The sequence below is a fragment of the Pithys albifrons genome, chromosome 8 (genome assembly GCF_047495875.1).
Source record: "Pithys albifrons albifrons isolate INPA30051 chromosome 8, PitAlb_v1, whole genome shotgun sequence".
Lineage (NCBI taxonomy): Eukaryota > Metazoa > Chordata > Aves > Passeriformes > Thamnophilidae > Pithys > Pithys albifrons.
This window is the reverse complement of record NC_092465.1, coordinates 27,703,021-27,721,859: the sequence shown is the minus strand read 5'-3', so window position 1 is coordinate 27,721,859 and position 18,839 is coordinate 27,703,021. Positions and strand designations below refer to the sequence as shown.

At 43.5% G+C, this 18,839-nt stretch overlaps 1 protein-coding gene across 1 annotated transcript in view; it reads left to right on the top strand.

Annotated features, from left to right (window-relative positions):
• Positions 1–6,603: 6,603 nt before the first annotated feature.
• Positions 6,604–18,839, top strand: part of FAM117B (family with sequence similarity 117 member B) — a 29,609-nt gene continuing 17,373 nt past the window's right edge. Inside the window, exons 1-2 of the mRNA XM_071562007.1 lie at positions 6,604–7,339; positions 14,434–14,582. Coding sequence (XP_071418108.1) covers positions 6,814–7,339; positions 14,434–14,582 — 675 coding nt within the window. The 5' untranslated portion in view covers positions 6,604–6,813. The remainder of the gene's footprint in view (positions 7,340–14,433; positions 14,583–18,839) is intronic.

Genomic DNA, 18,839 nt, shown 5'->3' with positions numbered 1-18,839 from the left:
GCTTTCCTCTTTCACTTATTGCAGCCTTTGTTTGGAGAAATTCATGCCACAAGATACCAGATTTCTTAATCAGAATGACCAGAATACGGTTTTCACAATGTACTTTTATGGTGCAAGGGAAGTGAGCTTATCTTGTGCTCTGTTCCTGGTTTAGTTCCTGACGGTTGGTCTGTGTGCTTTGCAGTCCCTGGTGTTCCACCAGTCTGCTGTAATACTGAAATTACACTGGTTTTCTCAATCTCTTTCTCCCCCTCCCCCTTTCCTCATATTGGAAAGGTAATAATTAAGCCCTTCAGGTACCTTGTAAAGAGTAATTTCTAGCACCTCCAGGTCTCTGGATTAGTTAAAAAATGAGCTCTGACACAAATCCTTGTAGCAAGATGTAGGTCTGACTCCAGCCCATGAGGAAGGTGTTGCTGCTGCATGTCAGTTGTGCTGGTGCAGCCAAGGTGTGTACAGGTGACCAGAGAATTTCCTGCAGGAGACAGGCCTTGATGGATCTCTCCTGAGGTGCAAAGAATTTATTGGGAACCTGTATTTCTGTTGCCAAGCCAAGAATTATCTTGCAGGACTATTAACAATTCTCAACCAAGCCTCAGAAACAGCTGGCTTAAAATCACTATTAAGCCAGCTACCTTTATTTATTATTTGCTTCTGAAAAGTCAGAATTCAATTAAATAATGTGTTTGAGCTTCACCCTGTGATCATGAGGGATAGAAATGTGCTTTTAAGGCACAGGCAAGCAGAAGCTCCCATTTGCCTACATAAGGCATGAACTGAGACTGTTCCTTTTAGGAAGCAAAGTTTTATTGTTGAAGAGAAGAAATCATCTGCAAATTATCATTTGGCATCTTGTAGGGTACCTAGGAGAGGTTATACTGTGTCTTGTTTAAATGAACTAGGCCACTTCTCTCAGTGTTGCTGAAAAAAATCATTCCGAAATGTGGTGGACAACAGGCCTTTTCTGCTGCTCATTCTCTTCCCTCATCCCAACCCAGGAACAGTTCCAGTCACCCTCAGCTGGCAAACAGTGTCTGTCACTGAACCAAGTGGGGTTCCAGCTGCCCCTCTCCTCCAGCAGCTGGACACTCACCACAAGGTTATTGCTTAGTGTTGCTGCTGACATTTAACACGTGCTCAGAAAACTGGTCTGTATGTGTGGGAAAACATGTCACATCTTGGTGAACTTAGCACTGGCTTCCAAAGAAATTAACCTTGTACGTCTCACAGGAAATTACTGTTCCAGGACCACGCAGGGGGAATGTCTCTTCAGCTGCAGGTAAACGTTGCACTGAGGAGCTGAGTTTTTTGTCAGAAATGTAATATCTTAATGCCAGAGAGGCACTGAAGCCTCTGGATCTTATTTCTCTGACAACTTTTCTTACAGATTGTACTTCATCAAATGTGTCAGGAGTCCATTTTGCTTATTGTATGGAGTTTGATTTATGTCCAAGGTCCCATCTGTTGTTTTTTGTTTTTTTTTTTAATCTTAATACCTTATTTCAATCTGTTTGCCTTCTCAAATCCCCCAGATATTCTGGAATATTAACTGGGCTCTTACAGGTTTTGTGTAAAGCAAATTCTATTATATTTGTCCTATTTTTTTAAATGTTTTTTCCTCCAGTTGATGTTGAACACCCACAGAAACAAGCAAAACAAACTCACTCTGCAGGGGAAAGATGAGAAATGCAGTGAAATATCCTGGGGCATAATCTAATGTTTGAATTATACTCCCAGAATCTTTAGTCTTTCAACCTTCAATATTGCTTGCAACAACTGTAGGTAAAAAAACAATTTCAGTCAGTAGATTACTCCTCTACATGTGCTGCTTTGCATTTATTTATTTTGGAATAAGACAATAACATATTTGTGCTGTTTGAAGCACAGTCATTTTCTGTAAGGTTTACTATTATTACTATTATTTTAACAGAACACTTTTCATAGCTATTATTATGAGCAGTGAGCAGTACTATCACACATTTTCAGTCCTAATACAATGAAACTCCCTAAGTATTAGTTGTTTTACTAACTGTACAGTGGGATTTGAGCCTGTCAGTTTAGTTAAACCCTTTTGGCCCTTGTTTCCCGGCTTTTCATTTGGAGTTACCAGTTGACCAGTTCCCTGACTTGTTTAGGTCCCTGCCTGCAGCAGGTTGAAGATTTATCTGTGCAGCTCTGTGTGTTTGATCAGTCTGCCCTGGAGGGCACTCAGTGTGCTCCAGCCTTTGGATTGATTTGTTGGTATCTGCAGCATTTACCACACACTGTGTTTCAAGAAAGAGCCCACACCTTGCACGGAAGGGAACACCTGCCATACCTCAGTTTAACCTCCCAGCACTGACTGCCAAGCAGCACATTTTGGCAGGACTGTGGTTGGTGCTGAGACCCTCCAAGGCAGAATAAAGGGGGGCATGGCTTTGAAGAAACCCCAGCACAAATGTGCCACGTGAAACCATATGAAATGTGGTGCTCAGAGTTGGCCTGGACATCATTTGGCAAAGTCTGCAGGCAGAGAGGAAGGTGACAGCTAAAAAAATCCCAGAGCTTGAGGGGTGTGAATTACAGGGAGAGTCTGGAGGATCTGGATCCAAGTTATTTGGGTCTGGAGTTTTGTTTTGAGAACTTCTTTTCGTAATTGAAGTTTCAAAACTATTTTAAAGTTCACAATCCTGCTGTAACTCTTCCCATTATTTCCATAAGGTGTAGGAGTAAAATCCTGTTGTAACACATTTGTTACAGTTTAAACAAATGAATGTACTGAGTACACGATGTTTGACTAGGTCTGAGTACATGACTTTACATGTCGAACTCTCACGTCTGCAGCGTGTACAGCAACACAACTGCTGACGAGCAGTGCACATAAATGCTTTGGCGTTTATTCTCGCAGCAACTGTGTGGAGCAGTGTCATTTCTGCAGTGTGACAATAACGTGGGAAGTACTATAATTGTCACAGGTATCTGCTGTGTTCAAAGTCGTGACTTGGCTCCATAACATGCATCATGAAAATAAGTACGAATCGATACCTGTCATTTTTGGCCTCTTCGAAACAGTAACAGGAATACAAATGCATTCAGAATATTTTATGCCTTGGAATTATCTTTATGGCACACTGCTTCCAAGTACTGGGAAATAATTTTTCCTAGTATTTCTGGGGAGAATAAATTGTCCAAGGGATGAAAGTCTGCTGCACAAGTGTACTGGCACTGGCAGTGGGTGCTGTCACAGCAGGAAGAACTGCATCTTCTGCTCTTGATTGAAAATTGCAGCAAAGAAGTGAAACAAATGTTGCATAAATTAACCTGTTTTAGGGTAACTGTGTGCTGTTCTGGGCGGCTGTTGTGGTTTAACCTGTTGAGCAGCTGGCAGGGTGACACTACACAGCTGCTCTCTCACTTGCCCTCCCCCAGTGTGGGGGGAAGTAAAATTTGTGGTTTGAGATACAGTTTAATAGGACAGATTAATAATAATAATAGAAGAATATACAAAACAAGTGATACACAATGCAATTGCTCATCACCTTCCAGCCAGTGCTCAGCCAGTCCCTGACTAAATAACTGAATCTTGGGTTGCCAGTGCAGATCCACCTGAGCCACTTCAATCTTAGCAGCCTGCTTTGATGTTTTTCAGTGGCCCAACATACTTTTACAAGCAGCAATATGTTGCCAGAGTTCAGCAGCCCAGCTGGTTTTTCCCCTGCACTGCCAGTTGCTCTACTTCCACCCCTGCAGCCGGGAGAGCATTTGCCACCATTCAGGAGTCAGTAGAGATGTTTCTCATTCAGTCATGTCTAAAGCCACCTGGATTCTTTCACCTCTGCAAACTGACTCAATTCACCTTGTCCTTCAGCAATTTCTGTGGCTTGTGGGAGGCTCCATGGCAGCTTTCCACCAGTGAACTGCTCACATTGCTTCTTGTTTCCTGCTCATTCATTATAGTGGAGCTTCTTCAGCACATGTCACCTTCTCCTCTGACAATATTCTGAAATCTTTGCCTGGCCACTTCATGATCACTTCCAAAATTCCTTGGTGACTGGGGGTTTCTATTCAACCCTGTTGATCAGTGTGACTCACTTACCATCGTGCAGCTGATGCTGCATGGAGTGTAGAGAGGACATCCAGCCCCACACCAGCAGTCAGAGTGCCAGGAGGAGCTGTGCTCAGTACCAGTCACTTCTGAGGCAGCTCCAACCCCTACAAGTGCTGCCAACATTGCTTTTTCAGTTGGAGTATAGCAGGCCCTGGATCCTCTCTGTCCACAACTCCAAGATCCTACAGGTGACCTCGAGCCTCCCCTGGTGCTCTGCCAGAGGCTCCAGGTAGGGCTGTTCTCTCCAGCTGTGTTTAGTTTGGTAGCTGATGGAGACATAGCTGTTATTTTGCTGATCACATCCCTTGGGATCTGATGATGTTCATCTTGCCATTTATTTCCTACAGCTTGTTCTCCTGTGCAGCTCCCTTGACCTTACTTTATGTTAGGGCAAAACTGGCTTTCAGAAGGATTCAGACTATTTTCTTCCACTTCTCAAAAACTTCTTTTGCTGTGTTGCCCCACAGATGAGTCACAGAAACTGCTGAAGGACAAAGCAGCAGACAGGTTCCATTTATTTCTTCAGACATGCTGGGTGCTGGGTTTCTACCTCCTGGGCATTTGCCTTTGGAGAGCTATGAAGCTCATGTTCTCTTTTTCAATATATACATGGAGTCACCGAGGGAATTGTGAGATCCCCTCACCTCCAATGACATTAGTACACAGCCTATACTGTTCTTTGCCTTTCAGCCATTTCTGGTGAGAAGAGCACTGTCTCCCAGGTATTTAATTAATTAGGTTAGCTGGAATTTTGATGCTTTGCCACCTGTATCAGCTGTGCTTGTGATGGCTGCAAGAAAAGGACTGGGAAGAGGCCCTGTGTGCAATTTATAAAGTAACTTGAGCAAATTGCACAGTTGAGGAAAGGCATACAACAGGACTGATGGTAATCTGCCAGGCTTCTGCTACCTTCCCTTGGCAGCCACTTTCAGGGGTAGCCCAAAAGAGTTCTTAAGACTGGGCACCTGTAGCCTCTTGTAGCCAGTTCTGATTGACCCATCCAGCTCTCCTTCTGGCTGTATTACTGGTATTTACAGCACCTGTGAGGTAGCAAAATGATCTTCAAAATAAATTTAATTAATCCAGAGTGTTAAGAGTTTACTTCATAACAATCTCATCACTAGAAACACATCTGTGCTGTTCTCTTTTGCTGGTCTGATTTCTTGTAGAAAGCTCTGAACTCTGACAAGAGCTTTAACCTTCAAGGCTTTAGAGAGGCCAGTGTCCAGGCATCCTCGGGAAGGGCCTGGCACACACAGGAGGCTTAAACACCTTTCGGGTTTGCTGAACTTGTCAGCCCCAAGGATGGAGCTCTTCAAAGAGGAAGTGGGGTTTTTCAAACAAAATAGGCTTCAATCAGAAACAGCAAAGGAGAAAGGAAAGGGTAAAAACCAAACCCAAGCACAACCAAGCTGAAGAACAGAGAGCAGTATGTAATTTATTGTCCCACCATTTATATCATAGCAATAGCATTCAATTGCAACATGGAACTTGTAGAGCAATATGGTCAAGAATTTGGGTAAGTTCTGGCAACTCAGAACGTGCATTTGCAATAAAGACAGAAAAAAGATTATTGATTCTTTCTTGTCTTTAGGGTGCTAAAGTGTGTCTACCTTGCATTTAAATAACCCAAACACAGGAACTAAGGCTATTCGTTGCTCTGATGTAAATCGGGTTAAGAGGATGCCAGCGCTTAACAGGTATTTTTAAAAGATTGCGGTGAAGATGCAACTAATCTAACCTAATGGAAAAGAGTAAACACAGCAATTAAGTGAAAAGGGGGTCAAGTCTGCCTGGATATTGCCCACGTCTCTGGTGCCATCATCAGTAACGCCGAGCGGGTGGCAAAGCGATTGGATAAACACTGCGGAGCCCCGTCCTCTCCTGGAATGCACCTACGGCTGGGAATAATGGATCAGAATAGGAATAATGGTCCCCTGGAAACGGGACCGAGACACGAGTGAGGCGCAGCCGCCACCCCTGCCGGCTTCCAGCATTCCACGTGGCCGCGGTGTCTCGGGGAGCCGGGTGGCATTACCGGGGACCCCCGGGCACGTCCTTGCGCCGGGGGCGGCTGTCGGGACGGGGGTCCAGCCTGGCCTGGGGGCGGGCTGGGCCCTGCCGGAGGTGGTCCGGTGGGTGTTGTCCCCTGGGGGGTGTCCCTGGGGGGTTGACCCTGGTGGGGGGTGTCCTCCGTGGGGTGTCCCCTGGGCGGTGTCCCCTGGGGGTTGTCTCGATGGGTGTTCCCGGGGGGGTGTCCCCGGTGAGTGAGTGTCCCCGGGGGGGTGTTGTCCCCTTGGGGGGTGTCCCCGGGATGTCCCCCCGCGGCACGTGCCGGGGGCAGCGCGCAGCCCCTCCGCGGCAGCCCCTCCCCCCGCGCGCGCGCGCGCGCGCCCGGCCACTGGGGCGCGCGCCCCGCAGCCAATGGGAGCGCCGTAGCTGCGCGAGCCGAGCGGCGCCGCGCCCAATGGGAGGGCGCGGTGGGCGGGGCGCGCGGCCCGGGCACTATTGTTGATGAGGCGCTCGGAGGCTGCGGGAGCCGCGCGCGGGGCTCGGGCTCGGGACGGGGCTCGGGCACGGCAGCGGGAACCGGCACCGGCACCGCGACGGGGCTGCGGCCGCCGCCCGAGGCGTTGCACCCCCGCGAGGAGCGGCCCGCACCGCGCAGCCGTCCCTCCCCTCCGCGCCTCAGGCCGCCTTCCGCGAGCCGCGGCTGCCGACGGACAATGTCCCACCAGCGCGTGAGGCGCGGCGGGTCCCCGACCCCCAGCACGGCCCTGGCCGGGGCAGGCGCGCCGGCGGCGGCGGGCGGCGGAGCGGCGGGGGCGAGCAGCCGCCTGCAGCCCATGCGGGCCACGGTGCCCTTCCAGCTCAAGCAGCAGCAGCAGCAGCAGCAACATGGCAGCCCCACGAGGAGCGGCGGCGGCCCCGGCGCGGGGCTCCCACGCGCGGCTCCCCCCGGCAGCGGCGGGCGCGGCGGCCCCGGCACGGCCGCGCTGGGGACAGCGGGGGGCAGCGCCGCCGCCGCCGCCTCGTCGCGGGGCAGCCCCACGCGGGGCCATGGCGGGTCGCGGGGCAGCCCCCCGCGGCACCACCACCTGCCCCCGCCGCCGCCGGGCTGCGCCCCCTCGCCCTGCTCCTCGCCCGTGCCCCCGCTGCCCGAGGGCAGGGTCCGCCACCACCGGCGGCAGTCGCCGGAGCCAGGCAGGAGCTCCCCCGAGAGGAAGAGCCCCAGCTCGCCCGTCTGCAAAGGTGAGCGCCGGGGGGTCCGGGGCAGCCGCGGGGGGCTGGGGCCGGCGGTGCCCCCGGGGCAGAGGCAGGGCCGGGGCTGTGCCCGACCTGGTGCCCGCCCTGCCCCTTCCCTGGCTGGAGCAGCGCTTGAGGGGCGCCTGTGCATGGCAGGGCTCGCTGCTTTTGTTGCTGCTCTGTTCCGTCCTGGCTCTCAGAAGAGGGAGAGAGAGCCAAGCGTGCCATGCGGGGGGTTGTGGCCGCTCCTGGAGTACCGCGAGTGCTGCCGCAGGTTTGCAAATCGGGGAGTTCAACAGGGTGGATGTACTTTCGGTGCTTGGGCACAAGCGCGAAATGCATTTAGTGTTTGGGGGCTTTTAAAGCTTTCGCATCTCTTGTTTCTGGGCACCTCGTGCCAGATGGTGTGTGTGGTTCTGATCCAAGCAGTGGCCGCAAGCTTGAGATCAGAGAACTAACTAGTGCTGCAGGCACGACACATAAATGTTGGAAAAAAGTACTCAGTACCTTTCTTAGTAGTTAGTTTCAACATGAACCTTGCAGAAGGATGTATGAGCTTCAGAGTGATGACAAGCTTCTGCTATAGCGAAGATAGAAAATAGCGTGGGGATGGTATACATTTTGTAGCAAAATGTTTTTTAATGATTAAATAGTTCTTACTGGAAATGCTGGAATTCAAGCAATATGTGGCATCTGGTTGAGGATAACAGAGGCTGACATATGTAATTCTGTTTTCTTCTTGGGATAAAAGTTTATTCAAAATGCATGAGTGAGGCTTTGTGTTCACGTTTTCAAATCTGGAAAAAACCTGTTACTTTGAGATACCAAAGCTTACAGCTCCTTTTTTTTCATGAAATTGCCTGTGATAATCTAGACAATAAAATTGACTAATATACAATATATGCAGAAATCTAGAACCAATGGTCTCCTTAACACTCTTACTTCTCCTCATATTCCTTCCCCTTTCTTAAAATACCCATTATAACCAGACTACTGCATTGGGTTTTTCCTTTCCTCTTATCCTGGCTCTCGGGCAGTGGTGCTGCCAAATCAGACAGTCATACCCAGCTGGTACAGGATGACTGTGTGTGCCTGCCTGTCCGCGGTGTAAGAGAGCACTGATAAGGTTCTGAATTAGATTTTCCACTTCCCAGATAGGAGTAATGAGGATTTTATTAAGGTTATATTCTGAGGCTTTGGGTTGAGAAATGTGTGTATTCTTCATTTGAGATTCTTGTTAGTCAGTAATCTGAAAGACTTTATACACATCACAAAATCCTCTCTTCTTCCTGTGAACTTCACAGAACTCTTGGCTTGGGTGCAATTCCAGGCCTGGAGAATGAGGAACAGGATGGCTGTCCTTGAGAGCCACGTTCAAAACCTCTTTGTAAAAGCACATGTCAGACTATTAATGGTGGGAAAATTTCGCTTTTGGTCGTTTTGTAGAAGTCTTCTGAAACCATGTTGGCTTCTTTATTACAATTAATTAGCACGTAGAAGGAAACAAGTCATTTGATTGCTCTGCTGTGTTAACACCACTAGCTTTTTACAAGATTCCTGAAAACAGGAGAGTGGTGTCCATTTAATTGCTTCCATGTGTTTAAATTTCTGAGCAGTATTTGTATTGGCCCCAAATGCAAATTAAAACTGTTTCATATTGTTCAACATTTGTAATGTATAGTCCAGTGCTCAGTGATAGAGACTGAGTTAACTTAAATTTCATCTTCACCTAAATTAGAAAACTTAGTGGTAACTGAGAACATGGAAGTGGAACTTTTTTTGCTCACAAGGCAATGGTTGTGCAGCTACACAGGCCGCTTGAGGGGATCAGGCAGAATCTGCTGCAGAATAACCTGGGGTTTTCTGTTTCTGGCTTTCAGTTGATGGTGGCTTTTGTTGATTCCTACAGCTGCAGCCGTGGTTTTTTAGATTAAAATGAACCTTGAGGTTAGACAAATTATAGCTTCTTCTGAACTTAGATAGTGGCTGTATCTAAATAAGAGTTGTGTACTTTTGACTCAATTTCATGTTTTTCAGATTTTCTTTTCTGGGAAGCAGTTGAATAGTTTTGAATGTAGTTTTCATGAACCTGTTTTACACTTGAAATCCCAGCTTTTGAATTTACAAATGTGACTTCTTTTGCTTCTTTTGTGGGTTTGGAGTGTGGTTTTTGTTGTTGTAGGGGTTTTGTCTTTATTTTCTGAACTGAATTGCAAATAAATGTTGAAAATGCTTTACTGAATTTTCTGTTCATTATGGGATAATTGCAAACAGAAGATTCTATTATACTATTTCTAATTTTCCATGCTTTTTTGCCACTTGCCTCCCTCACAAACATATCAGGAACCTACATCTTGCTACATTCCATCTTTTACTTTCCCTTTCTGCAGTATCTAATTTCAAGGACTTCAGCTTCTAATTGGACATTAATGTGCTCTGTCCTTCCCATCACTGGTGTGGCCTCATTTTTACACTGTGATGTCTGTCCTGCCATCTCCAGTTTTGGTGCAGTTTTCACTCATGCCTCTTCACCTCTCTGCAAACCACTGCAGTGAGAGGACATTGTTTTGACCCACTGTTGCAAAATGAGATAGAGCAATGTGTGTGCCCTGTCTTTATTGTTGGCTTTGTCTTGGTTTATTTACTGAGTAAAGGTCTAATGGGATCTTATTACTTGTTTTCTTATATAAAATACATGTGCTCAGAGGAGTTCAACTGCTCAACTCCAAACATGGTGTGGTGTTCTAGGCTGTGTAAACAAGAAGTTCCAGACCAGAGCCATAGCAGTTGTTGACTTTCAGCTGCCTTGAGGTAGTGAGAGATTTCTTCACTGGATGCTCAACTTTCTGGTATATTCCAGTTGACTGTATTGGACATTTAAACTCATTCTAAAGTCAAGGAGAAAAATTGGTTACTTTTACATGGAACTGAATTGACTTTTAATTGTTTAGGGTAGTCTGTAGAAAAGTGATATTGAAGCCTACTTGTGTGAAATGAAATTATGAAAATAATTACAACAGTATATGAAGTCAGCTGGGAACTCCTTGGGGCAGAGGGGAATAAATGGAACCCCACCACACTCTTAAATTTCACTATAGAATTTTTTTATTTTAATAATTTGGTGAGTGACACAGTAATAGCTGCAGACCTGTCAACCTTAATTACCAAGGTTTTGCAGTAGTTCTGAAAGATATTAGTGTAGGATAAGAGTACAGAAAGTTCTGTGTACCTTTACATGCTTGCTCTGCTTACTTAGCAGTTTTTAAATGGTAGGTGTAAAGAAAGTGAATTCATTTTTACAGCATCATGCTATATGTTTCTTGTAGCCAACACTTCAAGGGAGTTTATTGGGATTAAAAATGATTTCATTCTCTAGAATTAAGTGTCTTGAACATAGTTTTGCAAAACAGCATTAGTTCAGCCATTCTTCTACAGTGGGACAATTTTGAATTACTGGTGAATAGTTCTCTTGCATTTATATGAGGATAATAGCCAGGATTGTGTTCCAAAGGGAGTGTACGCAGTTGGGCTGTGTGTCTGGTTTTAATGCTTTGAGTCTCTTGAGTTCTCCTGGTGAAACATGAAAAGTAGGTGAAGTCCCAGAGATCAGCTGTGTTTTTGGAAGTGACAGCTCTGCCAGCTGTGCCCGGGAGAGATCCTATGAATGTTCTTTCCAGGGAAAACCCTGACCAAAACAGAACAGAAAGGTCAGCTGTAATGCCTTGATGCCAGAGGGGCTGGTTGGGTCTCAGTGCTTCTCACTTCTTTGGATAGCCCACTTGTATAATAAAAGCTTCAAGTGGAACTATGTTGGGGAGTTCAGTGGTGTCTTACACTTTTCCAGTGTTCTTTTTCTGCTACTTGTTTTCTCATGGTATCTGTTAGATGGTATTTCTTTGGAGCTTTTATTTTCCTTTCCCAAAAATAGAGGTCAACAGGATAGTAAGATCAGTCTTCAAGTTACATTTCATCAGTAATCATTATTTTGTCATTCTAACAACAGTTCTGAACTTTTTCGGCAAAACTGGAAGATGAATTTTCAGAGTGTTTTATCTCAAGACTTGCTTATGTGTAAGGCCATTCTCTTTTCCCCCTTCTTTTATATATAGCAATTTTCTTTTGTGAAGTGTCCAGTTTAAAGGTCCATGTTCTTACACTGTAATTTCCCTTATCAATTGTAATTGTACTTGTAGGACTTGTATGCCAAGACCCTGCCAAAGTCAGTGCACTCTTTCCTACCTGTTTCAGTTATTGGCAAGCATCTGTATTTGTTCAGTTTTGCTCTTTAGCCTCACTGTTGGGCTGCCTCAACCTCCTTTGCCTCCAGAGGTGTGTGTGGTGCCATTCACCTGCAGCTGGGCAGGGGCACAGCAGGGGCTGGGGAACACACGTCACTTGCTTGATATTTTCCTGCACTGTTGCTTCGTATTGTGTGTGTTCTGTTTTTGTTTGGTTCTATGCTTTGTTTGAGGCCAGATTGCAGGAAGACTTCCTTTTCTAAATAGATCTATACCAGTGATGGGTGCACAGGAGGGTTGATATTTATCACAAATACTGGTTTTAAGAGATAATAAGGCCAATTAAAACAGATCTAGTATTTAGGAAGCGTCTATTTGATGAAACAGCTCCATTGTTTTTCATCAGCCGCAGCTGTTGTAACTGTTATCTCTGTGGAGGCAGATCTCTTGTTATGTAGGTCACATCAAGGGAAAACAGCAGCTGAGCACTCGCTTGAGTATTGTAGGGGAAAGTGCAATGAAAACATTGTATACGTTCCCATTGAGATGTTTGAGACTGTGAGATGTGTAGTAGACTTTGGCAATTTGTATTAAGATAGGCTGTGAAGGTGGAAGAGTGAGTGAAACATATCCACATGTCCTTCCTCATCTAAATATAAGTAATTTGAAAACAGAATTCCTTGAAGGAATTCTTTTAATTCAGAGGAAAAGAGAGTACTTATAAGCTTTGTCCCTTGAAACAAGCAGCTTCCCTTGAACTTAAATAGTAAACAGGCTCCTCAGTTTTCATTCTCTCTATTTCTTCAACAAAATAGTCTTTCCACCTTTTTTTAATTAACTTTTTTGTGGTGGAGAGGATGGTAGGTCCTGCTTCTCCAGATCTGAGGCTGTGCTGCAGTTGCTTTGCAGATGATGTGGCTGACTACGTACACTTCCTGATTTATCATTTTTTTCACATCCTTTCTGTTTCCCTGTGGTAAAAAGAGAGAAGATTCTTGAAGAGGAAGAATAATAACTTAGAAGAAAAACAAACAGGGAGAGTATGGCAGCTAATTCTAAGACAAATAACACGTTTGGTATAACTTTGGAAGCAAGTGTAATTTTTAAGGAATGACACGTTGCATTAGCATTCCACACTGTCCCATAGTGCAGACAAAAGGAATTGTTTTGAAATCTTCTGATGCATTCAGACCCTTCAGTGTGCTGGTGGTAGTGGAGAAATTCTTTGATACAGAGGCCTTAAGAGCAAACTCCAAAGCAGATTTGCTGCTGTACCCTGAGAGCAAATCTGCTGTGAGCTCAGTAGTGAGGTTTTGTCAGTGTTGGTACTAGTAGAAATAATAAACCATATGAGGTTTCCTGACTGCTTTGTGTGAATGTGTCTGGTTATAATGCTAATAATTGCTTCCTTATAATTGAATTGAAATATTTCTCACCTTTTTAATGTGAAATTACACAAGGATATTTAGTGTATAGTGTCACTAGATGTAGATGCTGCTCACACCACTGAAATCTATACCTAGCAGGTTTTAATAATATTTATCATATGTATTTTTAGTAGATTGCAACAGCTTAGAATTGGAGTTCTGGACTTCTGATGTCAGTGGTTTTATTTTCTGACAGTCAGACAGTAATCAGGCACAATTTCTTTTGCCCATAAATGAGTTTATGTATAATGGGAATTGCTGTTATTGGTACTTTCAGTGCAGAATTCATCCTAAGGCACAGTCAAGGAGGGCATATGACTGAGTTTTTCCAGTGCCCTTTTAAAGCTTCCATCTGATCTCTGAACCATGTTTGTTGTGTTCTAGCCATGTATGTTAGGCCTTTATATTCATTATAGGTAAGATTAATGCACAATTCTTTCAAGTATAATTCTGTGGGGAGTGGATGAGTTGATAGCAAGCTTAGGTTATTGTGGTCTCAGTATTTGCATTTTACATTTTCAAATATGTGAGCATTTATGTAGGTCTAAACCCTGGGTCTTTCCTGCTTCAGTCTCTTAAATTTAACAACCTCAATTCCTGTTTTGAGGAATCTTTCTTTTATTCTTAATAGCTTGCAGTGTAGTCTTTTACTGCCACTTTACTTATCATTGACTGATGAGGTAGATACAAATTTTTATTTGTATTCTTTCTTGTCATGTTTCTTCCTGTTGTTTTTAAATATTTAAGCCTTTTTAGTAAGGATTCCTCTTAGTATCTAAATTGTTCTGAAAAGGGATAGCAGTGTAAACAGTAAAAATGAGGTGTTACAGAAAATACAGCATCAGGCAAATAGGAATGTAGTTACCTAGAAACATGTAAAGGGTGGAGATGACTTGATTAGCTTGTAAAATGTAAATCATTACCCTACCAAAGTTGGCTTCTGGCTCTAAGGGTTGAACCATGTATCATATATCATGTAGACTGATTAATAAAACATGCCAGTTTCTAATGTTCCTTGAAGTAAAGTAAGTGAAGGGTAAAGGGCTGGTGGGATGAACTCTAAACTCAACACTAAATTGAGAATGTTCAACACAGTTTTTTCATTAACCTTTATGTATGAAGGAAACTTAGCTATTCTTATTTCTTTATGCCTTCATCATTTAAGCATCCCATGACTGTTATATCTTTAAGAGAGTGGTTGTATGTGAGGACTAATGCAACATGTGTGACGAGGATGTTTTTAAGGAACAATAAAAACAGATATCGTAGCTTATTTTAACTGAATAGGGGCTGGAAAAGCAAACTTAATTTCCAAATTAAAAGTATCTTGTTATATTCTTAAGGTAGTAGCTCCAATTTGATGTCATTTCCTGTAGACTATTAAAATGAGCCTCTCTCTTACTCCCTTTGTAATCCCGTGTTCTTGTTGTCGCAGACAAATCAAGGCCCCCTTCATCCAGCCCTTCCAGCATTGTCCGCCGCACGTCCTCGCTGGACACGCTCGCTGCTCCCTACCTTGCTGGGCAGTGGCCTCGTGAGAACCATGGACAGGCTGCTCCATGTATGAGGGACAAAGCCACACAGGTAGGACATTTTTGTCTTTGGAGTATTTAAATGTGGAGATGGGATTTAAATGCAAGCAGCTTTTCCCTTGAAAACATTCGCTTTTGCTTTCTTGCTTACAAGTTTCTTTTCATTTTCAAATTGCAGGAGTCCTTTGCTATTGCCTATGTTAGTTATTTTATTATTTAATAGTTCCATATTCTTCTTGCTTCAGAACAACACCAGTGCATTGCACGTCAGTATTCTCATTGCTGTTATGATGTGCAGAGCACTGGATTGTGCTGGGATTAAGTACTATCTAGTTTAAACTTATACAGGGAACTTAGTGACTCCTTATACACGTCTGTCTTAAAACTGAATAAAAACGTTTCTGTAGTGGCTGTACAAAAGTTATTGTAGCCTTTTTTATGACAATCTCTTCATTCTCTGATTATAAAAGGCCCTTAATGTTCACCTGAGTTCTGTGCACCAAGGATAGAATTATGTGCATTGAAGAACTGCCTCAATGAACCACGACTGATGTTGAAAATTAGCTCAGCTCTAAAGTTGTTGAAAAAGTACATGATTTTCCAATAAATGTCACCAGCTTAACCAAATTTCACAAGTTAAAGGGTTTAGTCCTATGCTACCTGTGAAAACAGAACCAACCAACTATGGAATGAAACTGGAGTTCCATGGCAGCTGTTTCAGCCTCCTTTGAGGAGCTGTTGCCACGTGGTGTCCCCCTGTGTGCAGGAGGGATTCAGGATAGGTTGTTCCATTCCTCCCTCTGTGGGTGCAGTCTGGCAGTGGGTTTCTCTGATTTGTAGAGTGAAGGAGAGGCAAACATATCAGATTTGAGATCCCTGTTCCTGCAACATGGTTTCAGCAAAGTGTCTGCACTAATTCCAGAGAATATAAGCCAGATCCAGTTGGAAGAGGCCCTGACAGCACGTGGGACATTCTTGTGTTAGTTTTGATAACAGTAACAAAAATGTGGCCATGGAGGTTTCAGTGTTTTTCCAAGGACATGTGGGGGGTGCTGAGCAGAGCAGGTCTAAGGTGTTATTGTGTGCCCTCCTTCAGATCCACAGCCTTTGGTGAAAATGCCCACAATCCAAAGAACAGACCAGCAGAGAAGGCAGGTGTTTTGTAGGGGAATATGCCTGTGAGGATAGGGTGGAAATAGGAACTGATGAAAAAGGACAGCCAAGGAACAACTGCTCTGTGCATGAAACTGAATTGGCAAAATGGTTGGAAGATGGGCGGAAAAAGGTAAGCAAAGTGAAGAGGAGGAGGGTGAAGGAGGGTGTGTGATGTACAGAGAAAACCTGTATGGGTGTCTTAACAATTTATTATGTATTTGATTTCTTACAATAATACTTTGTTTAAAATAATTGTATTTCTGTACTCCCACCAAAGTATTTGCTATATTCAGTTGATCTCTTTCATCTTGGTTTCGATACAATCTCTGTGTTTTACAGATATCATCCTTTCTGGCTTTTTATTTTGTCATTTTTATCCAATCCTGACACATCCAACTGCCGAGGGAGTGGGGCTTTCATGTACAAGGGGAAATATATTTGAAAAGATCAATGGGAAGATTGTAAAGGGCATTGGATGTTTCTGCAGAAACAAAGTGGTGATTTATGGTAGTGTATTTCTGAGAGAAGTAGAATAATCTGTTTGTACTTCCTAATAAATGATTCATCAAACCAATAGAAAATTTAGGGATATAGACATAGATCAACAAAATCTTTGGACATACAGATGTGACAATGAGATACTATTGCTTTTAATCTTCTGTTGTGCTTTGGAGCAGCCTCTCAAGCCAGGGATAAGTTTAAAATGTGACTCACAATAGTTTCCCAAGGTAATACTGGCTCTCCATTTATATTGTTCAGCTTTTCTGAAGTTGTCCTATTTGGGTGAAGTTTCACTTGTGGGTTCGTTTGGTTCCAGTGTATATTTTCAGATTTCACAAAACCTGACGTGAAATGCAGGTGTTCAGACTTCAAGACTTCAGAGAACAGGAACTGGATCTATGAAGATATAAAAAATTTTGAAGTTGAGTAAGCAGAGTATCTTGATCCTGTGGAGTTGTGGCCTAGGGAATGGGGCTGTCCAGGAAGCAGACGGGGAAGAGATGGCAATTAGTGGCACACTTGAGCTTGCAGGCCTTTCTGGAGGTGCCCATGGGTGATAGTGAGAACTGTGTGAGAGATCCCAGGTCATGCAGGGACTCTGTGTATCTGGCTTCCTCTGCAACTGATTCTTTTGATGAAACCTGTCTGTAAAACCAGACTGAATTATGTACATGAAAATTGTTTGTTGGATGATGACTAAGTATATTATTGGTCATCCCAGGGTCTGCACAAATTGTTTTAAGTGCTCCTAAAACAGGTGATGGTGATCTTGTGTCTTTTTTGTTTTGAATTAAACCTGTTTGGCTTACAGGTTAAAATTAGACAATTATTTCATATTTTTAAATTATTAAATAACAATTCATTTCGACTGCAAAGCTTTTACTTCTTAAGGCTTTTTTTCTGAAGTGTTGTGCTATCTTTAATAAATAACTTACTATCTGTAATTAGTCTTTAATTTTTCTTTGTAATTCTATGATTGGGAGGATGTTGTGAATGGTACCAACTAATAAGCAGGTAGCAGTTTGTTAAGAACCTAGAGAAATATAAATCCCACTTTGCCCACTGGTTGTTTTGTCTCTGCTTCTTGATAGTAAATATTATAGACAAAATATGGAGAATAAGTAGGATGAGCCTTGCTAAAATAATACCACATTTCTGTCTTGATGTACAGGTTTCCTATAATTTAATATCTTCTGTTTGTTTTGAGGATGAGCATCAGAGCAACCTTTAATGCTGTAAAATGAACCAGATAATTTATTAAGTAACTCTTGAATCTTGAGTCAAAGTCTTGAATATAAATTAAAGGCAAAGACTGATTAGAGTGTTAATTAGACTCCTGTAGGCAAGTGCCATGGTTGTGCTAAGTTGGAATGGTAGAATCAGTGGCTACAGCTTCCTGTTCCAGGAGCAGGAGGATAGGATGAGACTCCTGATTGATATCTGAGCATTGACTAGACAAGGATTGGTACTTCGGAATGCGTGTTGTCAATGACTCTGTTTTATGATGAAGGTCAGTGAGGGATTTTCTGGAAAAAAACAGATCGTAATTGATTCAGATTTTGCTCTGAAACAGGAATTTCAAAGAAAGCCTACTAACTTCATTATTCAGATTTGTCCTGGTTATTTTTTTTATTTGGAATGATGAAGATTAAAAACTACTGATAGTGCAGGTTTCATTTATATGAAGCTTATATCTGTACTGGAGCTGGTGGGGTACAGCTCCATATTCCCTGCAAAATAGGCATTGATACCACAAAGGACTTGGGGTAAGTAAGGTGAGCTTTTGGTCTCACATGCAAGAACAACTACTGCTCACTGTACATGTGAGGACTTTGAGGCAACCCAAGTTCCTCTCTACAGGAGTAAGTGAGATAGCAGTGACTCCTAGAAATGAGGTCAGATCAGCAGTGTATGCCAAGAACTGCTTTGTGGCAACTGAATTTCAAGGAATTTGCTGTCTGAGTGTATAAGCTGCTTCCAGATATCCTTCCCCTTGCTTCATTAGGTATATTTCTTGTGACTGCACGGAGCTTCCTGAGAGATTTTACTGTCTGTCTCCTTATAGAGCCTTTACAGTTCGCTGCTTTTGAAGACATTTCTGGGTGTGGTGAGGTGGAAATACAAACTGTCCATAAAGCGTGCAGTGTAATAATAACACCACATATTATGCCTGTGCGTTTTCTTACCTTAAATATAGTTGATCTTAATGATACTTTGAATTTCTCAAGTCTTTCACCACAGTATGTTTGCAGATTTTTTTTTATTAAATGCTAGTGGCTCTGTTGGTTTAGTGAAATCAGTTGAGTGTTATCTGTGTTGCTTTCTGCTTGGCCTGAGACAACTATGAACTCAGAGCACTCTGAGGCATTAATAAATGAATTCCCTGCTTTGCAATAGCTCTAGTGGTGCTTCTATGCCTTGCCTTTCTTTTTCTCGTTCTTGTGAGCAAGAACATGGTTTTGAAGCTGTTCTGGTGTGGGCTTTCACACTGTTTACACCGAGCTACCCTTGCTAATGTGTCAGAAATAACAAGGTCAGCATCTGTGCAGGAAATAAAATATGTAATTTTCCCCCCTAGTTCAGCACTGTCATACTGGTTTTTCAGAATTCTGTAGCAACTTGTGGTACATCTGGCTGTGAATACGGCCTTATG